General features: G+C 35.2%; 2 protein-coding genes across 6 annotated transcripts in view; both read left to right on the forward strand.

Moving 5' to 3' along the window:
• Positions 1–1,459, forward strand: part of LOC135679729 (alpha-humulene synthase-like) — a 37,532-nt gene extending 36,073 nt beyond the window's left edge. Inside the window, exons 6-8 of the mRNA XM_065193711.1 lie at positions 1–136; positions 331–579; positions 1,042–1,459. Coding sequence (XP_065049783.1) covers positions 1–136; positions 331–579; positions 1,042–1,335 — 679 coding nt within the window. The 3' untranslated portion in view covers positions 1,336–1,459. The remainder of the gene's footprint in view (positions 137–330; positions 580–1,041) is intronic.
• A 9,343-nt stretch (positions 1,460–10,802) lies between these two features.
• On the forward strand, positions 10,803–17,214 carry LOC135679185 (alpha-humulene synthase-like). Of its 5 annotated transcripts, none has more exons than XR_010515174.1 (10): positions 10,803–10,935; positions 11,094–11,352; positions 11,985–12,357; positions 12,514–12,732; positions 12,884–13,019; positions 13,210–13,458; positions 13,927–14,097; positions 15,104–15,391; positions 15,981–16,116; positions 16,311–17,214. XR_010515174.1 is itself a non-coding variant. In XM_065192667.1 (7 exons), exons 1-7 carry the CDS (start codon positions 10,807–10,809, stop codon positions 14,218–14,220), a joined length of 1,659 nt encoding a protein of 552 aa, XP_065048739.1. In that variant the 5' UTR covers positions 10,803–10,806; the 3' UTR covers positions 14,221–14,342. The 5 variants fall into 5 exon arrangements, 1 of the variants encoding a protein (XP_065048739.1); XR_010515175.1 differs by having other exon boundaries at positions 16,317–17,214; XR_010515176.1 differs by having other exon boundaries at positions 16,784–17,213.
• The last annotated feature ends 7,102 nt before the right edge of the window (positions 17,215–24,316 follow it).

Raw genomic sequence — 24,316 nt, forward strand, 5'->3', positions numbered from 1 at the left:
ATGGGACGCAAAGACTGTTCAACAACTACCAGAGTATATGAAGGACTACTTTCTCAAGTTAATTCACACCTTTGAAGAATTCGAAACTTTGTTAGCACTCGATGAGAAGTATCGCTTATACTATCTTAAGGAAGCGGTACGTGATGAATCTGGAAGACCTTGTTTAAATTTTCATGAAGTAGCATTACAATTAGCGAATACAATGATTGTACAGAGAATAATCATTCCATATGTGACAATCATGAAGTGAGATGTTAAAATTCCATTTCTTACATATACATGGCTCATGCATTAGGTACATTAAGGAATGGGTTTATTTTACCTATACAGATGAAAGCTGTATCTAAAGCTTACTTCGAGGAATCCAAATGGTGTGCTCAACGTTACGTGCCAACTGTTGAAGAACACCTACAGGTTTCCCTGATAAGTGCAGCATATCCTATGCTCAAATGTGCTTCTTTTGTTGGAATGGGAGAAATAGCGACGGAGGAGGTATTTAAGTGGATTACTAGTTTCCCAAAGATTGTCCGAGCTTCTACGATAATTGCCCGTATCATGAATGACATTACTTCACATGAGGTATGGTCATAACATAATCTCCTATATTTTATATCATATAAACATTTTTCATAGTAAATTTTGCATTGATTTCACTCCTAGTAGAAATATGATAACATAAAAAAAAGAAAAAGAAAATAACATACATTCTCCAATTAGATGAGATGGCACATAATTGAGGTTTAATAGGGTAATCTCCAAAGGTTGTCTTCAATATTCCTTCTATTTATCACCTCAAAAGCATTTGTTGTTTTACTCAATTGCATTATCAAAGTTTTGCTGAACTAAGAAATCTAGCACAAACGAAAAAACTCCAGTTCGTAAGCTTCCGCATCTGTAGATTCCCAAATTCCACTCATCTACACCTTGTTATCCATAATAGTCTATTAATTTGTTTTCATATAACGAACATGTAAATCCTGAAAGGATCCCCCAGAATTCAGTTTGTAGATCATTCATCCTCTTTTTTCATAAAATTTGCAGTTGGAACAAACTAGGGAACATGTTGCCTCCACAGTGCAATGCTACATGAAAGAATATGGAACAAATGTTCATGTGGCATGTAAGAAGCTCCAAGTTCTAGTTGACGATGCATGGAAGGATATAAACGAAGAGTGCCTCAATCAAACTGCATTCCCCATTGCTTTACTCCAAAGGATTGTTAATTTTGCACGAATGATTGAAATTTTATATAAGTACATCGATGGATACACCAACTCCTCTACGAAGACGAAGGAATATATCTCTTTGTTATTTGTACATCCTATTCTACTTTGATTGTATGACGATGCTTGCTTCTTCTATGAATCCTTTATTCTGAAATATATGTAAGCCTTTGTAAATGAACGTGTATTGTACTATGCTTGCTTCTTCTATGAATCCTTTATTCTGAAATATATGTAAGCCTTTGTAAATGAACGTGTATTGTACTAGTCTTGGGAAGCTCAAGCCAGTATTATCTATGGAAAACAGAAATCCTTGCTTAACAGTAGTTCAAAGCAATTTGCAAATTGCTGGTCTGTGTTACAAAATTATATTAGCTATTTCCAATTTTCACTCTTTTCAGTCTTGCCAACTTAAGAAAGGCTCTTAAGTTATCAAGATATCAAGATGCTTACATCAGATATCAAGATACTTCTTAGTTAAGTTTGGGATGATTACAATTCGGAAACATATATATTCAAGCTACATTTTGGATAAGTTAGTGATATCGTATGTTGGACATAATTCATGCACCATGCTATCAGAAGATTTTGCCTTGTCATTAGAGAGAACAAATTCTACTATCTTATGAAAAATCTTGTAAACAGAACAAGCAATGGGGTTGAAAACAAGATCATTCGTAGCCCTCCATATTCACCAAAGACCAATATCATTTAGAACCCACAAGGGTTGGCCAGCAGAATTGGGACACTGCACCCCCTCATTAAAAATTGAATATCTAGTTAAGACTTAAAGAGTTGCCATAATTTAATAGGAAAGACGCACAGAAAGAAGTGATTAATGGTTTCTGCTTTAGATTGACAGAAGGGACAAGTAGTAGCATTACTGCACACTCTTAGTTGAGACGATCAATGAGAGGTGGCGGTGCAAAAGTTTCCAACAAAAAAATTGAACCTGAGGCAACACGGGAAGCTTCCACAAACAATACAACTAGTCCACGTTAGGATCAACCATCCCAACTGAGAAGCAAGAAAATGATAGGCAGACTTAGCAGAACCAACCCTCTTATTATCTAGCTTCTAAAACTAAAAATGATCATGTGATATATGGATTAACAATGAGATTAGAACCACCAAAGATCTATCACTAGCATGTATATTGCTGAAAGCATGCTTGAATGGACTAGGAGAATCTAAAATATAGTTATCTTTGAAAACATCAATAATAGAAATATCACCAAAAAATTTAGTGAACTCTCCTCTTAAACTTTCAAGAGCGATAAGAAACAAACCCGATTCTAGCTTTGCCATAATAATTTTGAATATTCCAAGGATAAATCACGGCATATTTAGTTCTAACCATTTTATCTCATATACTATCAATGATGGAAAGATGTTGGCCTCTGTTGAGCTTGAAGTGTATATTTCATAAGAAAGGTTATCAGTCCCAAGACGTAGCATATCTAGAAAGAATTATCCCTATCCCAATCCCATGATAGAATGTGCATACCCTTGGAAGAAGCACAATCGACCCAGAAAGTATCTAGGATTGCTAATAATATTATTCAAAATATCATTATCCATCCAAGATCGCTTAAGCTGCATCTTTTGGTTCAAATCACTCGTCTTCTGGTCATGCTATGTGATAGGGATAATATTTGTTCCAATACATACTCAGACATGTGACAGCTCAGCATGGGTTAAACCCATTATAGAAAGCTCTCCATACAAGAAGAAATCAAAGTCAATGACTATTCACTAGGATTACTCCATACTTATAGGTAAATGGTTTGAGTGTCAGAATGATCAGGTCAAGAAATCCATCCAACCTTAATCTTTGTACAGATTGATCAGGAAACATGCATTCGAATCCACAGTAGGACTTGAGGAGCGTCCAAGTCTTTCGTCAACCAACTTAGACCTTTGAAATGCCCACAGTTACTACCACAGGCGAAGCCGGATTTGTGCTAGTCTCATCAAATGGACCATGTCATCACAATTCGGATTTGTTGCTATTGAGTCACTCAAACCAAATATGGAACAATTGATGTGGCAGATAAAAAAACATGAATAACGGAGAGCGACACAAGAGGCAATAAAACACAAAAAGACCTGCACATTTGGAATCCTTACGTCTCTTCATATCTTATGTCGATGGCACCCATGCATGGAAACCAATTGGCATTTGTAACGCTTACGTCTCTTCATATCTTTTGTAACATGCGTCTCCTTTACAACATCAATGCCACCTTGATCAAAGATTATAGACCGAGGCAACAAAACACAAAATGACCTGCATATTTTTTATCCTTACGTCTCTTCGTATCTTACGTCGATGATGGAAACCAATTGGCATTTGTAACGCTAACGTCTCTTCATATCTTTCGTCGGTGGCTATGGAAACCAAATTGACACATTTGTAATCCTTTCGTCGCTTCCCTATCACCACGAAGTTGCTATTTATTTTTGTTAGAACAGACACAGCCGAGTTCAATTTTGATAGTATGAATCGTGAGTAGAGATGTATGATGATAATTTCTTTTCTCTTTCGCGTCGTGTGAAACTTGGTTTAATAGGTAATCTCCACAAAGTGGAGGAGAGTCGTGGCTCGTATTAGTCTTCCACATGAACAGACGAAGATGTTGTGTCCTCATAAATTCCAACACCAAGCAGCAGGCTCTCCGTCGCCACCTCGCATGTTTAATTAGTCTTCACATAAAATAAGAATGGAGAGTCTGAGTCAGCAATCACTTGTTCCAGATGATGAGCTTATGGTTCGCAAGTCTGTAAGCTATCGTCCGAGGGTTGGGGCGGACTACTTTATCCAACATGGCCAGTCCGTCACTCCAACATCGGTATGTAACCCTGCCATCCTATTTGCCAAAGATGTTTCCAGCTTTCAGCAAGAAGGTCACCTGTAAAGAGGGGTGTTGATAATTTAGCTCCAGCTAAATAGCACTCATGCTTAAACTGGTCCTTCATCGACATAGTTGCGGTTTCCTGCGGTTTCAGTACCATGAAAAAACTCCCTTTTCTCGTCTATTGCAGGAGGAGTGTGATACAAGGATAAAAGAGAGAGCTGCGGAACTGATGGAGCAGATAAGAAGCATATCCAAGGATCCTACTGACATCTTGCTAACTATGAATTTGGTCGATTCAATCCAGCTTATTGGATTGGATTATCACTTCGAGAAGGAAATAAATGAAGCGTTAAACCATATCCATGATGCCCATATTGACGACCATGGTCTTTACGACACTGCTCTCCGATTTCGACCTCTGAGACAACAAGGATATTATGTCTCCCCTGGGAACATGTTCATTTCCTTAAGTAGCTGAATTTGTATGCTTTGTCCTGATAATTGTGTTTTTACCTTGTCTGACAGACAAAATTTGGACTTTGTTGTCACCATTTATTCAATCCAACTTGGCAGTGCTATATCTACACGTATCAAAGACCAAGTTTTGATGATCAAAGAACCAAAATATTTTAGCGCCGACATCAAAAAAATGTTATCTATTTTGTTAGTCGCCAAACCATAATATTTTGATCAGAACATGTGTTGTCAGATTAAAATTTTTTGTCATGTATCAAAATAATCGTGGAGCAACTATAGCTGACATCATTATTACAACGAGGCGGAAGACCTTATAAAATCTAACTCCCAAGAGATCACTACTCTTGAAGCCGAGGATGCCTCTCGTTCCCTCTCTCATGAAGGGTCTAAACTCACTTTACTATGTAATAAGGGCATAATCCCTAACAGACAACTTCCTTAACTCTAAATTTTTCATAAAATATTCAACCTCAAGGAGATGAGGAATTCTATCCACCATAAAATTTTCAACCTCAAGGAGATGAGGAATTCTATCCACCATAAAATTTTCAACCTCAAGGAGGAGAGGAACTCCATCCACCGGATCATCAACCATGACTGGAATGAAGTCAAACACCGATTGTCTCTTCTTTTGCTTCTTGTTGGTACACCAACTTTTGGACTGCTATTAACACGTCTGTCCTCTCTAATGGCATACTTGTCCTAATGTCCAAGTATTTTCTCTACTAATCATATCAGCTTTCGTAAACCATTCTCATTGGATGAGATTATTGTTGCTCTCAAGCAATGGGCCTCTGCAAAAGTCTCGGACCAAACAAGTTCGTTGTCAAATTTTAGTTCTAGAATGAATTAAAAGTCCTGATTCATTAGGCATTCTCTAGCTTTCATAATGATTGTTGCATTTCACCCAGTTGGAAGAAAACCCTCATTCCAAAAATATCAATGCCACCATGATCATAGATCATAGACCCTTCACCATGATCATAGATCATGGATTAGCAATTCTTGAAGCCGTAAATTTTACAGAGGAGGAGGGCTTAAGCAAGATATGGATATGCTCAGATTCAGCTGTCTTCAATAATGCTATCCTTCGGATGAGGCTGAAGGTTGTTGAGTTCAGCTTCATCCCCCACACAACTCAACACTTCTGCTCACAATCATCTTTTCTTGGAAGGCTGATGCGACAGCCTTGCCTAGCAGCTGTAACTCTCTTTTTTTAAGTGCTAATTCATTTCCTCTTTCAGAAAAAAAACAAAACTGTAGCTGTAGCTGACATACAGAGAGTGATAGATTTATTTCTTTATAGAGCCTTACCCTATGGATTGAGAACAAGACCAGGCTGTTTGCCACTGAAACGGGCAACATGTATAGATGGAGCCTTTTTTCATTACAGGAAATTGACAGACGTTTGATGGATCGTTGTCGCTAAGAGCTTTTTTTTTTTTTTTTTTTACATTATTATTAGAGCTATTCCTAGAAAATTTATGAAAGGGTAATTTTAGTAACCGAACCAAGACAATAAAGCGGAAGAATAAAAGAAATGACAAGAACACTAGATTTCGATGAATTGACCTACATCCATAAAATTATCCACGAACAAAAAAAGGAGCAAATCACTATTATAAAAGAGGGACTATTACAAATGTCTTAGGAAGATGTTCCTAGACCATAAAATTATCCACGAACAAAAGATGAGCAAATCACTATTATAAAAGAGGGACTATTACAAATGCCTTAAGAAGATGTTTCTAGGCCATAAAACATCGAAAATTACTGAACAAGAAAAGCATAAAGCAAATAATTAAGTTTTCTTGTGGTGCATCTAGCTTCAAAGCCCAGACCCTTATTTATAGTTTAAATAGGAGATACCAAACTTGATTTTCTTGATGTGGGACTATATGGAACTTGCCAAACTAACAAATCTCTACCTTGATATGTCTCAACAAAACTTGCTCCACCTTCTTCATAAAAGCCTCAACGGGCAATCACCAACAATGAACATCAACCAAGTCCAAGCACTACTTGAACTTGTAAATCGGAAGAGGCTTCGTAAGGATATCAGATGGATTGTCCTTTGTATGAATTTTCTGAACAAGGACCTTTCCCTCAGCAATAGTATCTCATTTGCATCCAACAATTTTTTTACCCGAATGTGACTTCACAAGATCCCAAGTTTTATTATGATGGAGAGATTCAATTTCTTCATTCATCACAATCAACCACTTAGCGGAATTATCACAAAAAACTACATCTAAGTAGGTAGTAGGCTCACCAACTTCACTTGTTTCTTCTGCAACAGACAAAGCATATGCAACCAAATTTGCATATATTTGTGGTGGTCGAATATCTCTCTGTGGTCTATCCTTGGCTATGGAATATTACTCTTCCTCTAGATCAACTTCGTTAGTAGACTTGGGACTATCTACTGTCATTCTTTGAGTAGAAAGTTCGACTTAAAAGAATCTGAACTACCAATCTCAAGCTCCACCTGCTTCTGCGCACTATCATTTGTACAACTTGTAGATTCTTTTTTAGAAGATAACATACACAATTCATCAAAAGTAACATCTCTACTGATTACAAATTTTGGGGATTTGGAATCAGAACACCATAATCTGTATCCTTTCACCCCAGAAGCATACCCAAGAAAAATGTACTTTTTCACTCGAGGCTCTAATTTTCCTTCATTTACATGCATTATGCTGGACACCCAAAAATTTTTAAATCAAAGTAATCAGTAAGAGTACCTGACCAAACTTCCTCCAGAGTTTTAAAGTTAAGTACCGCAGAAGGAGCGCGGTTGATAACGTAACAGGAAATATTAATTGCTTCTGCCCAAAAGTCCTTTGCCAATCCTGTATTTGAGATCATACACCTTGCTCTCTCCAAGAGTGTCATGTTCATACGTTCGGCCACACCATTTTGTTGAGGCACCATCCTAACAATGCGATGCCGAACAATTCCTTCATTTTTGCAGAATTCATCAAAGTCACATTCACAAAATTTTATGTCATTATCTGTTTGAAGCCGCTTAATATGTTTACCTGTTTGCTTCTCAATCAAAGTCTTTCATTATTTAAAGGTTAGAAAAATATCATTTTTATGCTTTAGAAAATAAACCCAAACTTTTCTAGAATAATCGTCAATGAAAGTCAATATATACCTGGCACCACCCTTAAACTGAACATGAGCTGGACCCCAAAGGTATGAATGAATATAATCAAGAGTACCTTTCGTTTTATAAACTGTCGGAGAATTGAAGCTGACTCTTTTCTGCTTTCCAAAAATGCAGTGTTTACAGAAATCCAGTGGCCTAGTACTCTGTACGTAAAGTATACCCCTTTTGCTCAATATGTTCAAACCTTTTTCGCTCATATGACCCAAACGCATATGTTATAATTTGGTGATGTCAGAATCAGACAATGATGATGACGAGACTGCAACTGAGCATGTGATAGTAGTTCCCTGTAAAATATATAAGCTATCAGACCTACAAGCTTTCATAACAACAAGAGCACTTCTAGAAACTTTTATAACTCCACCTTCAGCTGTGTATTTACACCCAAAGGCCTCTATGGTGCCTAAAGAGATGATATTCTTTTTTAAATCAAGAACATGTCTAACATTAGTGAGCATCCTCACAATATCATTATGCATTTTAATTCGGATTATTCCTCTACCAACAACATCACATGCTGCATTATTGCCCATCAAAACAATTCCACCATTATAAGATTCATATGTAGAAAACAAATCTCTATTAGGACACATATGATAAGAACAACCCGAATCTAAAATTCATTCATTTTTAGACCTCGTCCTACCATCAGTAGTAAAGAAAATATTTTCATCATTCTTATCAGTTGCTACACTAGCTTCAATAGACTCAGTAGTTTTCTCGACAATTTTTTCCTTTTACTTTAATTTATTTTTCAATTTAAAGCAATCAACCTTAATGTGCCCCATTTTATGATAATATCTACATAAATTCTAAATTTTTATGTTTGGATTTAGATCTAGATTTAGATCTACTACTATTAAATTCTCTTTTATCCATTTTACCCTTAACAATCAGACCCTCAACCTAATTCCCTTACTTTTCCCAATGATATCTCTATCTATCTACTCCTTAGATTTTAGTGCAGATTTAATTTCCTGATACGAAATTGTTTCTTTTTCATAAATCATAATATAACAAAAATGCTTAAAAGATTGTGGAAGAGAATATAAAAGTAACAAGGCCTTATCTTCATCATCAATTTTTGCATCTATATTCTCCAAATCCATAACCAAGGAATCAAATTTATTAAGATGTGAGAGTATGGATGTACCTTCAGTCATCCGAAGCATATATAAACTCTACTTTTAAGTAGAGACGATTTTCTACTATCCTCTTCATATACAAGGCTTTAAGCTTGTCCCGCATGCTCGTAGTTGTAGTCTCCGTAGCTGCCGGGCCTTCTTATCCATACCCGCAAGATCTTTCTTTGACGTACCATCTGGAATGTTCTCAGCTCCATGTAGTGCCAAATCAACTTCGTCTTGAACTAGAATAGCCTCCATCTTGAGTTGCCACATGTCGAAGTTGACATTTCTGTCGAATTTCTCGACAACGATGTTTGTTATTATCATCGTTGCTAAAAGATCCCGAAACCAGACTCTGATACAAGTTTGTTAGAGCTAGCCCCAGGAAATTTACCAGAAGGTAAATTTGGCAACCCAACAAAGACAATAAAGCGGAAGAATAAAAGAAGCGACAAGAACACTAGATTTACGTGATTCGATCAATTGACCTACATCCATGGACAAAAGAGGAGCAAATCACTACTATAAAAGAGAGACTATTACAAATGCCTTAGGAAGACGTTCCTAGGTCATAAAATACCAAAAATTACTGAATAAGAAAAGCCTAAAGCAAACAATTAGGTTTTTCTTGTGGTGCATCTGACTTCAAAGCCCAGGCCCTTATTTATAGTTTAAACAAGAGATACCAAACTTGATTTTTCTGATGTGGGACTATATGAGACTTGCCAAACTAACATCTACCACAACTATCCAAGATGTCGTTCCTTATAAATTCAGACACAAGGCAACAGGCTTTCGTTTCCACATAAAAAATGGAGACTATGGGTTTGAGTCACTTGCTCCAGAAGTCTTCAGGCATTGAAACTTGATTACTGAAACTTGATTACTCCGAACAAGAAAATCTATAGATTTCTTGGTTATATCTTAATCTTAACAACTAAGTCAAAATGAAACTATTGATCTCAATTTCTACTTTGATAGGATTTGGATTTCCTCACTCGGTCTTGTGCTCAAAATTGGTCCCAAACACCTTCTCTAGAATGAACCCTTTTGTGTTTTATTTTTTCGTTATGTTATGTCGTGTTATTTTTTAATTAATTATTTTATATACCCTTGCATACGGCGCATTGTGATTAAATATACAAATAACTATGTCAGGGGACAAAATCCTGACATTGAACATGGCAGTTGGTGTGGCGACAGCATCTTTGCGAGAGGGAATCCTGACATTGAACATGGCAGTTGGTGTGGTGACAGCATCTTTGTGAGAGGGAAGCCATCTCGAGAAGTCACGAGGCACGAAGATAAACTTACTTGGTGATTGATGCGAATAAAACGAGAATTATTTTTTGAACTAATCAAATTGGAGGTTTAATGGTTGAATAAAGATGAAACATCCCAAAATGGACCAACTCATATGAGTGGATCACTCCCACAAGAATATGTAGATAGATTTTGAAAGAAATTTAACCCTTTAAATTAAAAGAGAGTTTGATTGATACACACATGGAAGAAATGTTGAAAGTTAAACTATATTTATAGTTTGAGAGTGAGTAGACTGATGAGTTTGACACTACTTAGAGTTTGTAACAAAACTTAAGTTAATATACGATTATATACATGATTTATAGTTTCCATTACGAGAGTGAGAGCAAGGATGATGGATGCAAAACTAATTGTATCTCGTCTTTTTCCTATATTATTGGATTCAAAACTAATCATACCACTTGCAAGATATTTTGTCGGACGTCAATTAAAAATGATGGATAAGCTAAAAACATAAGGCAAGCAAAAAGGAGCGTCCAGTCCCTGATGACCCATTCGTTATCTTCTTTCTCATAAAACGTGTTACTTACGAAACCAAACCAGCTTTAAGACTCTATAAATTGCTACACGAGGCTGCAGGCTCTCGCCATCCTCTCATCACTTGCATCCAGATCAGAATGGAGAACATGATTTCGCAGCCACACGTTCCAGGTGATGAAGTGGTGATTCGCAAGTCTGCAAGCTACCATCCCACCGTTTGGGGTGATTACTTTATCTTAAAGGCCCAGTCCTCCCCCGGTACACAGGCATGTATATACACATATATCTCACTTAGGTTCTAAGTTTTAGGCAAGAAACTCTCCGAGAACGAATGATGTTAATGATTCATTAACATGAAAAATGTGCGCATGCTACTTTCTTTCGGTTTTGTTGGTTGAACAATTAATTGCTATGGAGGATGCAGGAGTGCGATGCAAGGATGCAAGAGAGAGCTGCAGAACTGACGGAGCAGGTAAGAAGCATGTTCAAGGACACTACCGACATCTTGCAAACTATGGACTTGGTCGATTCAATCCAGCTTCTTGGATTGAGTTATCACTTCGAGAAAGAAATAAGTGAAGCATTAAAACGAGTCCATGATGCCGATTTGAACTGTCAAGGTCTCTACGAGACTGCTCTCCGGTTTCGACTGCTGAGACAACAAGGGTATCATGTGACCCCTGGTAATATGCTCTTACGTTTCCTTGGAGTAGATGTATTTGTATGTTTTCTCTATAATTTTGTGTTCGCCTTGTGTTTAATTCAAGCATAGAAATATTATGTTTGCAGAAGTAAATCGATTTGTTTTTTAGATATGATGAAGGATTTTTTTTTAGGAGAACAACTTAATCAGCCCATCAAAAAAGAAGTCACTGACAAATCCAATCCGATGGCTTCTAACAACATTAGCTGGTCAATTTGCTACAAAATTTCTTCTCTGTACATGAGTGACCTCATACTATATCAAAAAGATGTACTTTGTTATATATATATATATATATATATATATATATATATATATATATATATATATATACATCGTCTATAATTGTTGCTGCCTTACTAGTATAGTAATTGTTTTCCCTTTTCATGACCCTGCAATCGGATAATACACATTTGTCACTGAAAGTTCCTATTGAAACTATCTTTGGCGTATACCATGATTTATATTTGAAGTATATTTGAAATATTATAGAGATCAAATTACTATGTTTGATTTTAAGAGAATCAGGGCCATTTTTTGTGAAATTGTTACAATAAAGTAAATAAAATAAAACCACTTTATGTGTTTTCTCAAAACTTCATGAATCAACAGATGTTTTTAACAAGTTCAAAGATGAGGAAGGAAATTTAGTGTCCACCTTGAAGGATGATCCAAAGGGACTTTTAAGCTTATACAATGCGGCTTATCTACGGATACATGAGGAGACCATACTCGATGAAGCTATTTCTTTTACAAGGGACCAGCTTGCGTCCATGTTAAGTGATCTCACACCACCATTAGCAACGCAAGTGAGACTCTTCCTTGAGAGTCCTCTCTGTAGAAGAATGGAAAGGCTCTTGGCACGAAATTACATCTCCATCTACCAAGATTGTGCGACACGAAATGATGCCTTACTAGAGCTGGCAAAGCTTGACTTCAATCTACTGCAATGTCTTCATCGCGACGAGATTAAGAGCATCTCCATGTAAGTTCTTTCCCACAGTTAGATTGATTGAGAGTTCAGGTTGAGTACACTTGAATACGTAGAACACTGTTATTGTAGAAATGTTTGATTGTGTTCATCTTTTTTTATCGATGTTTGGATTGGCAACAACATTGTGGTTTGTGGATTGCATTGAAGATGGTGGAATGATTTATTCCTCACCAAAAATCTAAGTTTTGCACGAGATCGGGTGGTGGAATGTTATTATTGGATACTTGCGGTGTACTTTGAACCTCACTATTCTCGTGCACGAGTGATTACCACCAAGGTGATGGCCATGACTTCTATCTTGGATGATATCTATGATCTCTATAGCACATTCGAGGAGAGTCAACTACTCACTCAAGCAATTCAAAGGTTTGGATATCTCTTGTTATTGGATAGCGTTTTTTTGTTTTATTATTGTCGGGAATGAGATATCTTATCTCAATTGATTAGAACAGCGGGTGCCATGACAGATATGGCATAATAGTTTGATTCTTTGTGGATAAAGCTAATTCATATGTAGGTGGGATGCCAAGGCTGTTCATCAGCTACCAGAGTATATGAAGGGCTATTTTCTAAACCTAATCCATACCTTTGAGGAATTCGAAAATTTGCTAGCACCCAGTGAGAAGTATCGTTTATTTTATCTTAAGGAAGCGGTAATTTTTTTTATTTTAATGGATTTCAATTTAGACTAATGTAATGAATTAATATTTGGTAAACAAGAAAAATCTGATTGCACATTTCATTTTTTATCTACTCTACAAATTCCAAGTCGTGCTATACTTCAAGTGTTTTTTGGCTTCTTATTTCTTACACGATATCACCGTTTCCTCACCTTTATCATAGATGAAAGGTTTATCAAGATCCTATCTCGAGGAAAACAAATGGGCTGTCAAACAGTATGTGCCAAAATTAGAAGAACATCTGCAAATCTCGCTCATCAGTTCAGCCTATCCTATGCTTGTTTGTGCTTGTTTTGTTGGAATGGGGGAAGTAGCAACAAAGGAGGCATTCGAGTGGGTTGCTAGTTTCCCTAAGATCGTCAAGGCTTCTGCATTAATTGCTCGTATCGTCAATGACTTCGTTTCACATGAGGTAACTTATTATTAATTTTGAATTTTGAAAACCTTATTTAACATACTTATTGATCTTACAAAATAAAATATATCATATTTTCTTATATAAACACCAAAAATTTAAAGAGAAAAAATTCTGAAACAAAACAAAGAACTATAATTTTTAGGAGTTTATTAAACGACAGTTTGCAACCTGATGTTATGTACGGTAGACAATGTAAAACTTAATAATATAATCACAGGAGAGGATAATATAAAGATTGGAAGGGAGAAGAGGAAAAACTAAATAATATAACTTTATTTGAACTAACCTATAATTATGCACTAACCTATAGTTTTATTTGAACTCCTAATCCTACAAAACTCCATGCATGAGGATATTGCTCCCAAGACAAAATGATTTCAACTCCAGAAGATACTGCAAATCTAAGTTTATTACTTTCAAATATTTAGAGTTCCATGCTTTTTTATGTTGTGAAACTTGCAGCTGGAGCAAACCAGGGAACATGTTGCCTCCACAATCCAATGCTACATGAAAGAGTTTGGTACAAATGAGCATGTGGCATGCGAGAATCTCCAAGTTTTGGTTGAAGACGCATGGAAAGATGTAAACGAAGAGTGCCTCAATCCGACTGCAGTATCCATGCCTTTGCTTAAAAGGATAGTCAATTTTCTATGCCTATTTAATGATATTTACAAGGATATTGATGGATACACCAACTCGTCTACTTATACTAGAGACAATATTTCTTTGTTACTGGTGCATCCTATTGAGATTTGATCATGTACTCCTATCAATCCTATGGTCTGAATCTCGATCAGCAAAATGATCGATAGTATTGTTATTGTTAAAGATATTAAAGTATTGTTGGAAGAGTCAGTAAATTTAAGTTTCTTGTGTTAGCCAATAAATCATTAGGAAAGTCTATCTATATTAGTTTGCTATAGGATCTCTTGTTTAAGGAATGTATGGATATAAATCCATATTTAATAGTTTGAATTGCAATATGTTAATTTATTCTAAAATATATTTAAGCCTTTGGAAACTGAAGGCTGCAGTAAAATGAACACACACACACACACACACACACATATATATATATATATATATATATATATATATATATATATATATATATATATATATATATATATATATATATATATATATTCAAGGATGAAGCAGAGGTGTGATGCAAGGATGAAATAAAGAGCCGAAGAGCTGAGGGGGCAAGTAAAGAGCATGTTCAATGATACTACTGATCGGCTGCAGACCATGGAACTGATTGATTCAATCCAGCTTCTTGGATTGGATTATCACTTTCAAAAGGGAATAATCGAAGCATTAAGTCAAATCCATGATGCTGATATTGACAACAAGGATATTATGTGTCCCCAAGTAATATGCTTAATTCCTTCAAATAAAGCAGTATTTGTAGGTGTGGTCCAAAACAATACGATCTTTTTTTTTATCATCTTTTATTTAATTCAATCATAGATGTTGACAGTACCAAAAATATTTTCTTTGGTAAAATAAACATAAAAATCACTCACAAAAGTCATTATTTTGATTATCACATAATCATTTAGAACAGCGAATTGATTTTGATAATATGGCTTTATGTTTTTTTTTTCTCAAAACAAAAAATATTTTGTTTTTCTGCAGATGCCTTTAACAAGTTCAAAGCTGAGGGAGCGAGTTTCATGTCTACGTTGGGCAGTGATGTGAAGGGACTACTAAGCATGTACAACGCAGCCTATCTTGGGATTCATGGTGAGATCATTCTTGATGAAGCCATCTTAAACCACCATTAACAACGCAAGTGTCTCTCCACCTCGAGACACCTCTCTGTAGAAGAATGATGCCAAGAAGATGCCACCCTGGAGCTTGCAAAGTTGGACTCCAATTTGTTGCAATCTCTTCATCACAAGGAACTTAAGAACATCACCAAGTAAGCTCCTCCTCACTTCTGAATTCCTTGGAGCTATATTTCTTCTGGATTTTCATAAAGAAAAAAGATACAATCAAGTTGCAAATGTAAACAAGTGCAGGCTAATTGCTGAGATTGGTTCCTCCTCCCACCAAACTTAAATATCAAACTTAAATTGATACGTAATGCTATTTTGATTTGTGAACGGTGGTGGAATGATTTAGCCCTCTCAAAAAATCTTAGTTTTGCTCGAGATCGATTGGTGGAATGCTACTTCTCGATCCTGGGAGTATACTTTGAACCCTGCTATTCTCGTGCACGAGTGATAATAACCAAAGTGATTGCCCTTACTTTAATTTTGGATGACATATATGATGTTTATAGGACATTGGAGGAGAGTCAACGACTAACTGAGGCAATTCAAAGGTTCGTAAATCTCATATACATGGACTATCATGGCTCAACAGATGATAACAAAAAGTGTCACTAATAATATCATATAATGAAATAAAATATCGCATAATAGTTTTAGTCATTGCGTATAGCAAAATAACAACATGTATGTTTATGTTCTATTTTTTTAAAGATGGTGAAACTAATACATATGCAGATGGGACGGGAAGGTTGTTCATCAATTACCAGAGTAGATGAAGGATTATTATCTAAAGCTAATCCACACCTTTGAAGAGTTTGAAGATTTATTGGCTTTCGGTGAGAAATATCGCATAACATATCTGAAGGAAGCGGTGAGTGATGAGATTATAAGGTTCTTCTTATTTTCACTTTTATTAATTAGCATTACATAAGCAATAAACAAATCCACTAATGGCCAATACAAAGAATAAGCATTTCAGATGCGATATTATTGAACTTAGATTGTCCAACTCGTAGATGCTACTCATACAATACGAATATTAAGAAATGGTTTTGTTTTACTTAGGTACAGATGAAAGATTTATCTAAAGCTTATTTTGAGGAATCCAAATGGAAAGATCAACATTACGTGCCAACTTTGGAAGAACATCTACGTGTTTCTCTAATCAGTGCAGCGTATCCTATGCTCGAATGTGCTTCTTTTGTTGGAATGGGAGAAATAGCAACTAAGGAGGCATTTGAGTGGATTACTAGTATCCCAAAGATTGTCCGAGCTTCTGCAATAATTTGTCGTATCATGGATGACATTACTTCACAATCTACTCTATTTTTATCATATAAACATTGTTCATAATATATTACCAAATATAGCACAAACGAAAAATCTCATCTGTAGATTCCTAAATTCCTCTCATCTACCACTTGTTATCGATAGTAGTCTAATAATTTGTTTTAATTTGAGGAACATGTAAATCCTGAAAAGATCCCTCAGAATTCAATTTGTAGATCATTCATTTTCTTTTTTCATGAAATTTGCAGCTGGAACAAAAGCACATGTTGCCTCCACAGTCCAATGCTACATGAAAGAGCACGGAACAAATGTGCAAGTGGCTTGTAAGAAGCTCCAAGATCTAGTTGAAGATGCATGGAAGGATATAAATGAAGAGTGCCTCAATCCAACTCTATTCCCCATTGCTTTACTTGAAAGGACTGTTAATTTTTCACGAATGGTGGAAAATATATATAAGCAAGTCGTTGGATACACCAACTCCTCTACAAAGATGAAGTACTTCATCTCTTTGTTACTCGTACATCCTATTCCAATTTGATTGTCTGAGGATGCTTACTCCTTTTATTAATCCTTTATCCTGAAATATATTTAAGCTTTTATAAACTAAAAGCTGCACGTCTAATGAATGTTTACTGTAATGGCGGGAAGATCAAGCCAATATTATCCATGGAAAAATAAATGCTTGCTTAATAGTTCAAAGCAATTTGCAAGTTGTTGGTTAAGTCTTGTTGGTTTAGCTAAATGATAATTACTCTATGTAAGATCTTGTTGACCTAGTGCTTGCCCACTTGAGAAAGGCTCTTGAAGTTGTTATGTCGGATAGAGTTCAAATTGTTAAGTGAGACAGAACTAAATCGATTTGGTTCAATTGAATTGAATCACAATCTTGATCCAATTTGATAGGCACAAGTGAAATTGGGCCCATGTATTTTGTAAAATTGAAATTGTTGTTCATATCCAATACTCTAGTCATGCTTCTTATAAAAAAGATTTCGTTAAATATCAAAATTTTTAGAATGATTATGAGGAGGTCAAGCATATCATTAATCAGTCTTTGAAATTTTTGTTTAGTCCTTTTGATGCCCTTGTCTTGTTTTCTACAAACCTTGGTGGGGTTAGGGGTGAGATTTCTTATCGGAACAAATATTATTTGGGTGGACTTGGATCTCTACTGTTTACCACGCCAGAGATTGTGTCCCTCAAGAGGGATGAGGCCAATTCTTCTTTGAGTCAAAACCAGCATCTCCATCTATTTGTCTTACCCAAATAGTATGGAACTCTTCTTAGGCAGATTAACACTAAATAGAGGGACAATTTTACGTATTATCACAACCTTATTTCTATTTGTAGATGGAATAATTTCATTAGTCATATTTTAGAGATGCTTTTTTTCTCTTTTCATCAATTTTTGAAATGATTCTCATTTTATGTCTCTTGGTATTTCTTCCAGGCCTTCCCTTAATGTGCTTTTCAATAGTGATAGAAATTCCATTATTAAATCCTTTTCTATGGATGAAATTTTTGGGGTCTTAAGAGATCTATTGACAAGGGTAAAAGAAGGTTTTTTACTATCAAGTTTTATAAAAAAAATGAGAAATAATCATTAAGGATTTTGTATCTATGGCTATTAAATGATTTCATGATTGGACTTTTCTCTACATGAAATTAAGTATTCCAAACATATTTCTTTATTTAATGTGAACTATCGTATCTTTGTTAAAGTCCCTGCCAACTGTTTGAAAACTATTCTCCCTTCTATGATTTATATGGAATAGTTTGTTTCTGTGATAATGTTCTTATGTCTCAGGAGCTTGCCACTCTTTTTTTTATTCTAAAGGTCATAACCCTTATATCATGACAAAAATTGATTTGGAGAAAACTTTTGAGAAGGTCATAACCCTTATATCATGATAAGAAGTTTGTCATCTCTTATATGTTGATTATCTCTTTTATGTTTCAAGGCTAACATTTTCGAAAGACTAGCTAGACTTGGAAGTTATTTTTATCTTCAATTAAGCATCTTAGATTTGGGTACATTATGTTGCTTGGGAGTGGTAACAGGATTGTGAACACGAATGATAGTTGGGTTTTAAATTTTTCGTTTTGTAGTTATTAAACAATAACTTTATGTTCATTCTATTCGAATTTGATCGTGTTACCATGCACTCGTATAACTTTCATCAATCATATTATCTAATATGAAAAGTAAAATAAGAATATTCAAGATTTTTTTTTTTAATTTTACTGAAAATATTTTAGATTTCTAAGTATGTTTGAGAAGTTTAAAGTGATATATGAATTTAGGGTGACAAATCACTTAGTAAATTGACTAGCAAATAATGCTCGGACTCATAAGGTGGATGGTTTTTGGAGGGAGGGAGGACTTCCCTTCTGATCTTACTACTTTTCCTCCGATGCTAAGGATAATAATTGTAACCATTTTTTGAAACAATATAGTTTCTAATTTTTCTGGAAAAACATATTATGTATATTAAAGTGCAATGTGATACCCATGGGAAGCTCTAGCTAGTGAAATCTATGCAAGTCGTGTTGTTATAGAGGCTCTACATTTACGTATATACATATGTTTCTTGCTTAATGGTTCAAAATAATTCGTGCAGCGTTTATTTAAGATTATATATCCTGAGTTACCACTCTTTTTCAGATACCATTGTCTACTAATTATTTGAACCCAATATTGCATTGAAATAGATCTGCAAGTGAGGAAAGGAGGCAGATATGGCAATGAGACAAGTGGCATGAGAAAATACATGTACAACCAAATAGTTACTAAGATCAGAAGAAGAAGAAGAAGAAGAAGAGTTTTCCTTGCCAAATATACATGTTCAACAGCAACGTCTTTGTGAGAGGGAAGCCATAGAAAGAGGTCACGAGTCACGAACAAAAATTTTCCTGGTGATTGATGCGAATAAAAAATAATTAATTTTTGACAAAATGGCACACGCTTTTGGATTTGCCGATGCTCAAAATAAATTGTCAATAGCATTTTATTCGACGTGCATTAGATAATTTGAGATGCAAGCATATGTCACAGCAGACAACCTTCTATGTTGATCCTGATGCCAGATTTGACAGCCATGCAATAATAACATAATTACGGCAATTGCTCAACCCCTATAAACATCGAACCATGAGGGCTTCCTCTCTCTCACAATTCCACAAGGCAACTCTTTGCTATATATATCGTCGAGTGACTAGGGGTGGAGACCATGAGCTCTGAGTGCCTCGTCGCAAGCGTTGTTGAGGAGGCTTCTCGAAAGACCTCAGGCTACCATCCCAGTGTTTGGGGTGACTACTTCATTACGCATGTCTCACCCTCTTCCGAAGCTCAGGCATGCATCTAAGTGCAACTAAACTTTTGTGTGACTTCTACATTACGCAAGTCTCATCCTCTTCTAAAGCACAGGCATTCATGAAGAGTGCGACTAATCTTATCTATAGTATTTCCAGTAAATGCTAATGCTTCTAATGCCTGAACTAAAAATGAAGTTTCGTGAAAATGCAATGTGCACAACTTGCTAGCTGAGCAAATTCTGTGCATCTATTAAAATCAAACATAATTCGGCCTATCTGCAAGAAGTGGGCCGATTGCTTCATATGGTCGGGAATACCTGCATTTGTTTTATCATTCTGCGTTGCAAATTGATGCAGGACAATCATGCATGGATGAAGGAAATATCAAGAGACATACGGGAGCCGATAAAGAGCATGCTGCAGAACTACAGTGTTTAATGCAGACCATGCAATTGATCGATGCCATCCAAATCTTGGAGTGGACTATCATTTTGAGAAAGAGATAAGCCAAGCATTAAGAAAAGTTTATGATGCAGATTTTAACACCCATTGTCTCTACGAGGCCGCTCTTCAATATCGACTACTTAGACAACATGGATATAACATATCTCCAGGTAGTGTTCTTCAATCTTTGAGAGTGTAAGAACATATAAGCACTGAACAGTCCTATATGATGAAAGAAATCAATGTCACGTTAGACTAGCTTTAGTTACATTTGGTTTGGCAATCCAAAATGAAGTTTGACGCCGGATCGATTAATCATTTTGATGACAAGATCTGCAAAATTGACTTAAAGAGGCTTGAGCAACTATTGTTACTAAATAGTTCGTGGTAGACAAGATTTCTGTTATAATTCACCAAATAGTCTGTGGTAGACGTGAATACACAGCTTCGTACTGCAGATGCTTTTAACAAGTTTAAAGATGAGGCAGGAAGTTTCATGTCTGACTTGAAGGGTGATGTGGAGGGACTATTAAGTTTATACAACGCAGCCTACCTTGGAACACATGGAGAGACAATACTTGACGAAGTCATTTCTTTCACAAGACGTATACTTACCTCTATGTTAAGTGATCGATGAAAGTGTGTCTTTCCCTTGAGACACCTCTATTTCGAAGTACGAGAAGGCTCTTGACAAGAAACTACTTCTCCATCTACCAAGAGGATGCAGCACAAAATGATGTGTTATTAGAGCTTGCGCCAAGCTAGATTCCAATCTAGTCCAATCGCTTCATCGCGAGGAGCTTAAAAGCCTCTCCATGTAAGTTTTTTCTCTTTTCTAATACTGTCTCTGGTTTATTCTAGTAATTAATGCAAAATCATCAACTCATACTTGATATGGACTTGTATTTAGAGAAACCAAATAGTCGTTATCATCATCCGTAGCGAACTTGCAACAAAAATGAGAGATATTTTTTGTTATCATAGGGTTAACTCATCAACATTTTAAGTCCATCATGTTGATAATTAATTAGTCATTTTAGTGAACATTTCACTCGTATTGTATTTATTTGGAGAGAGATTAGCCCTCTCAATTGATTAGTTTTACAGTTTAGCTAATATAATTTTACTTATTAAAAAAAAGTCATTTTAGTGAACAAGTGGTGTGGTTTGAGATGATGAAATATGTCAAATTTTACCAAAACCTGAATACAACTAGCCATACATATGTCAAATTCTATCACAAAACCCCTAATTTAAATGACTATGATAGATTTCCTTATCCCATAAGTTAAATAGGATTAGTAACACAAGTTATTGAATCGAGGATTGCCCTTTACAAAATGACAATGACTAAATAGTTAGCCGTGTCGGTGACGTTGCAGCTGGAGCAAGAAAGAGGACACACTGCTTCCACAGTAGAATGCTACATGAAAACAGTAAAGCACGGATGCAAATGAGGCATGCAAGAAGCTGCAGGTGTTGGTCCAAGATGCATGGAAGGATGTGAACAAGGAATGTCTCGATCCAACTGCAGTCCCCATGCCTTTTGCTCGGAAGATTAATTAACTTGTTACGATCCATGGCAGACGTATACAATTATAAATCGACTCATATACCCACTCCAACACTACCATGAAAGACCGTATCACTCTGTTACTTGTCCAACGCGTTGCTGTTTGATTGAAGTTGTACGTTCCTATGACTGCTATCCATACTAGAATTTTCTGCAGGAGTGAGTTACTGCTCGACGTCATTATGCTTAAGCACTTGCATACGAAATAAAGGTCTCTATATCAGTATCATTTTAGCGGCTCTGAGTAGCTGTAGCAAGCAAAGCTTAATGCAAGATCTTGTAAACCATATTGCAGTCATAAAAATTGGAAGAATTTCTTCTTTCCTAAATGATCGAAGGTCGTTTTTGACGATTTATGTTCGAGATTAATCTTCTATGAATGTTTTGGAATTGTTTCATACACTCTGACACCTTATCACATTCTTCCTCGTCTAAAGAAATCTTTCCATCATCATATCTGTGTAGACCATGTGTTGGGTCCAGCCCATAGGTGGGCTTGGATCATTTGATTTGGTATTTGAGCCCAAATCTGATTTATTAAAAAAAAAAAAAATAGTGGCATGCACAACATAAGAAGGCTGCGAATAAAGGCGTGCTAACGGTGGTAAATTTGGATGCACAGAAAATGAACCAAAGAGAGAAAATTAAGGTTACGAGGTTTTGCTAGATGATCAAACAGCTAAACTTTATCGATTTAAGTCCAAATTTTATATAAAAAATTTTGGCAATAAGCTCTATAATCTTAACATACCAATCTATGATTTATCGTATATGATATACATTTTTGTTATACCTAGTGAGACCTAAAATTTTTTTTTCATTGTGGTGATGATGTTATGTTATTGTTGAGTCAAGATCTATATTTTTTATGTTATTATGATCCTCTAATTATTTTGGATAAGACTTATTATAAACATATTATCAGTATTGGTGATAGTGAATATTTGAAGTGGACTACAGTCCTATGGATTTTCCCATATTGGGTTTTCTATGTAAAATTCAATGTCTCACTTTGTGATTGATTCATTGTTATATTGTTTATACTGCTCTGGTTAATATTTACTTTTGGTAATAAGTTGTTATTTTGATTAGGAATATATTTTGATAAAAAAGAGAGAAAAAAATTATTCTACTATAATAGTTTTTTCCAATAAGTGGTATTAGAGCATCGTGTTGTTTGATGCTAATTTTTCTTGTGATTGAAATGAAAGAGTCAAGCGATATGATTAAATTAAACTCATCAAATTATTCTATTTAAATACGTATAATGAAAGATTTACTCTATTGTAAAGATTTGTATAAGTTCATTAAAGTTAAGAAAAACCTTCTACTATGGAAGATAAGGAATGAGAAGTTCAACATAGAAAAGTTATAGTCTATATTAGAAGATGGATGAATATAAATTTACATGAGTATATTTCTGATGAAATTAGAGCTGATATTGTTTGGTAAAAATTTAAAAAACTTTTTACGAAAAAGTTAATAGAAAATAGAATTTTTCTCCTCGTAAGGCTTGTCAATTTAAAGTATAAAGATGATAATAACATTGTTGAGTATATAAGTCTGTTTTAGAATCTTGCAAACAAGCCGGTTGCTATAAAAAATGAATATAGATAATAAAATACAAGGATTGTTACTTCTCAACCCTTTATCGGAAAGTTGAGAAACGTATGTGATGATAATTTATAACTCCATGTCATGTAAGACTCTAAGTATAAAAATGGTTAAAGATAATTTACTAAATGAAGATGCTAGAAGGAAAGAATAAAGAGAATCTTCTTCTGGTATACTTGTTATTGAAAAACAAGAAAGACGTGAAAGAAATTATAGTAGAAATCTACGTGGTTATAGAGGAAGATCCAAATCTAGAAGATATATCAAGTGTTTTCACTGTAATAAGTTAGGTTACATAAAAAAAGAGTGTAGGTTTTAAAAACGAGAATAAAATAAAAAAAATGAAAAAGAGACTAATATAGTTGTCGTGAATGTGATATTAGATGGGCTTGGACTAATTGATTTGGGCATTGAGTCCAAATCTAATTTATTAAAAAAAAAAGAAGGAAATAATGGTTTGCATGATGTGAGAAGGGTGCGTACAGAGGTCAATGGTGAGAATTGTGGTAGCGCAAAAAATGAACAAGAGAGAAGAGGAGAGAGAAATTAAGGTTTTGAGGCTTTTGCCAAATGATTAAGCAGTTAAATTTATCGGTTTTAGCTCAAATTTTATGTGAAAGTCCTTGCAATAAGCTTTATAATATTAACGGTACATATTTACAGTTTATCCTCTTCAAGATACTTTTTTGCTATATCCACTTGATGAAACCTAAAATTTTTCTTTCATGAAATTCATCTATGATAATGATAATATATTATTATTGAGCTAAGATCTGTGTTCTTGATGTTATTACGATCCTCTAGTTATTCTGGAGAAGACTTATTATAAATCTGT

This window comes from Musa acuminata, chromosome BXJ1-7 (genome assembly GCF_036884655.1).
Source record: "Musa acuminata AAA Group cultivar baxijiao chromosome BXJ1-7, Cavendish_Baxijiao_AAA, whole genome shotgun sequence".
NCBI lineage: Eukaryota > Viridiplantae > Streptophyta > Magnoliopsida > Zingiberales > Musaceae > Musa > Musa acuminata.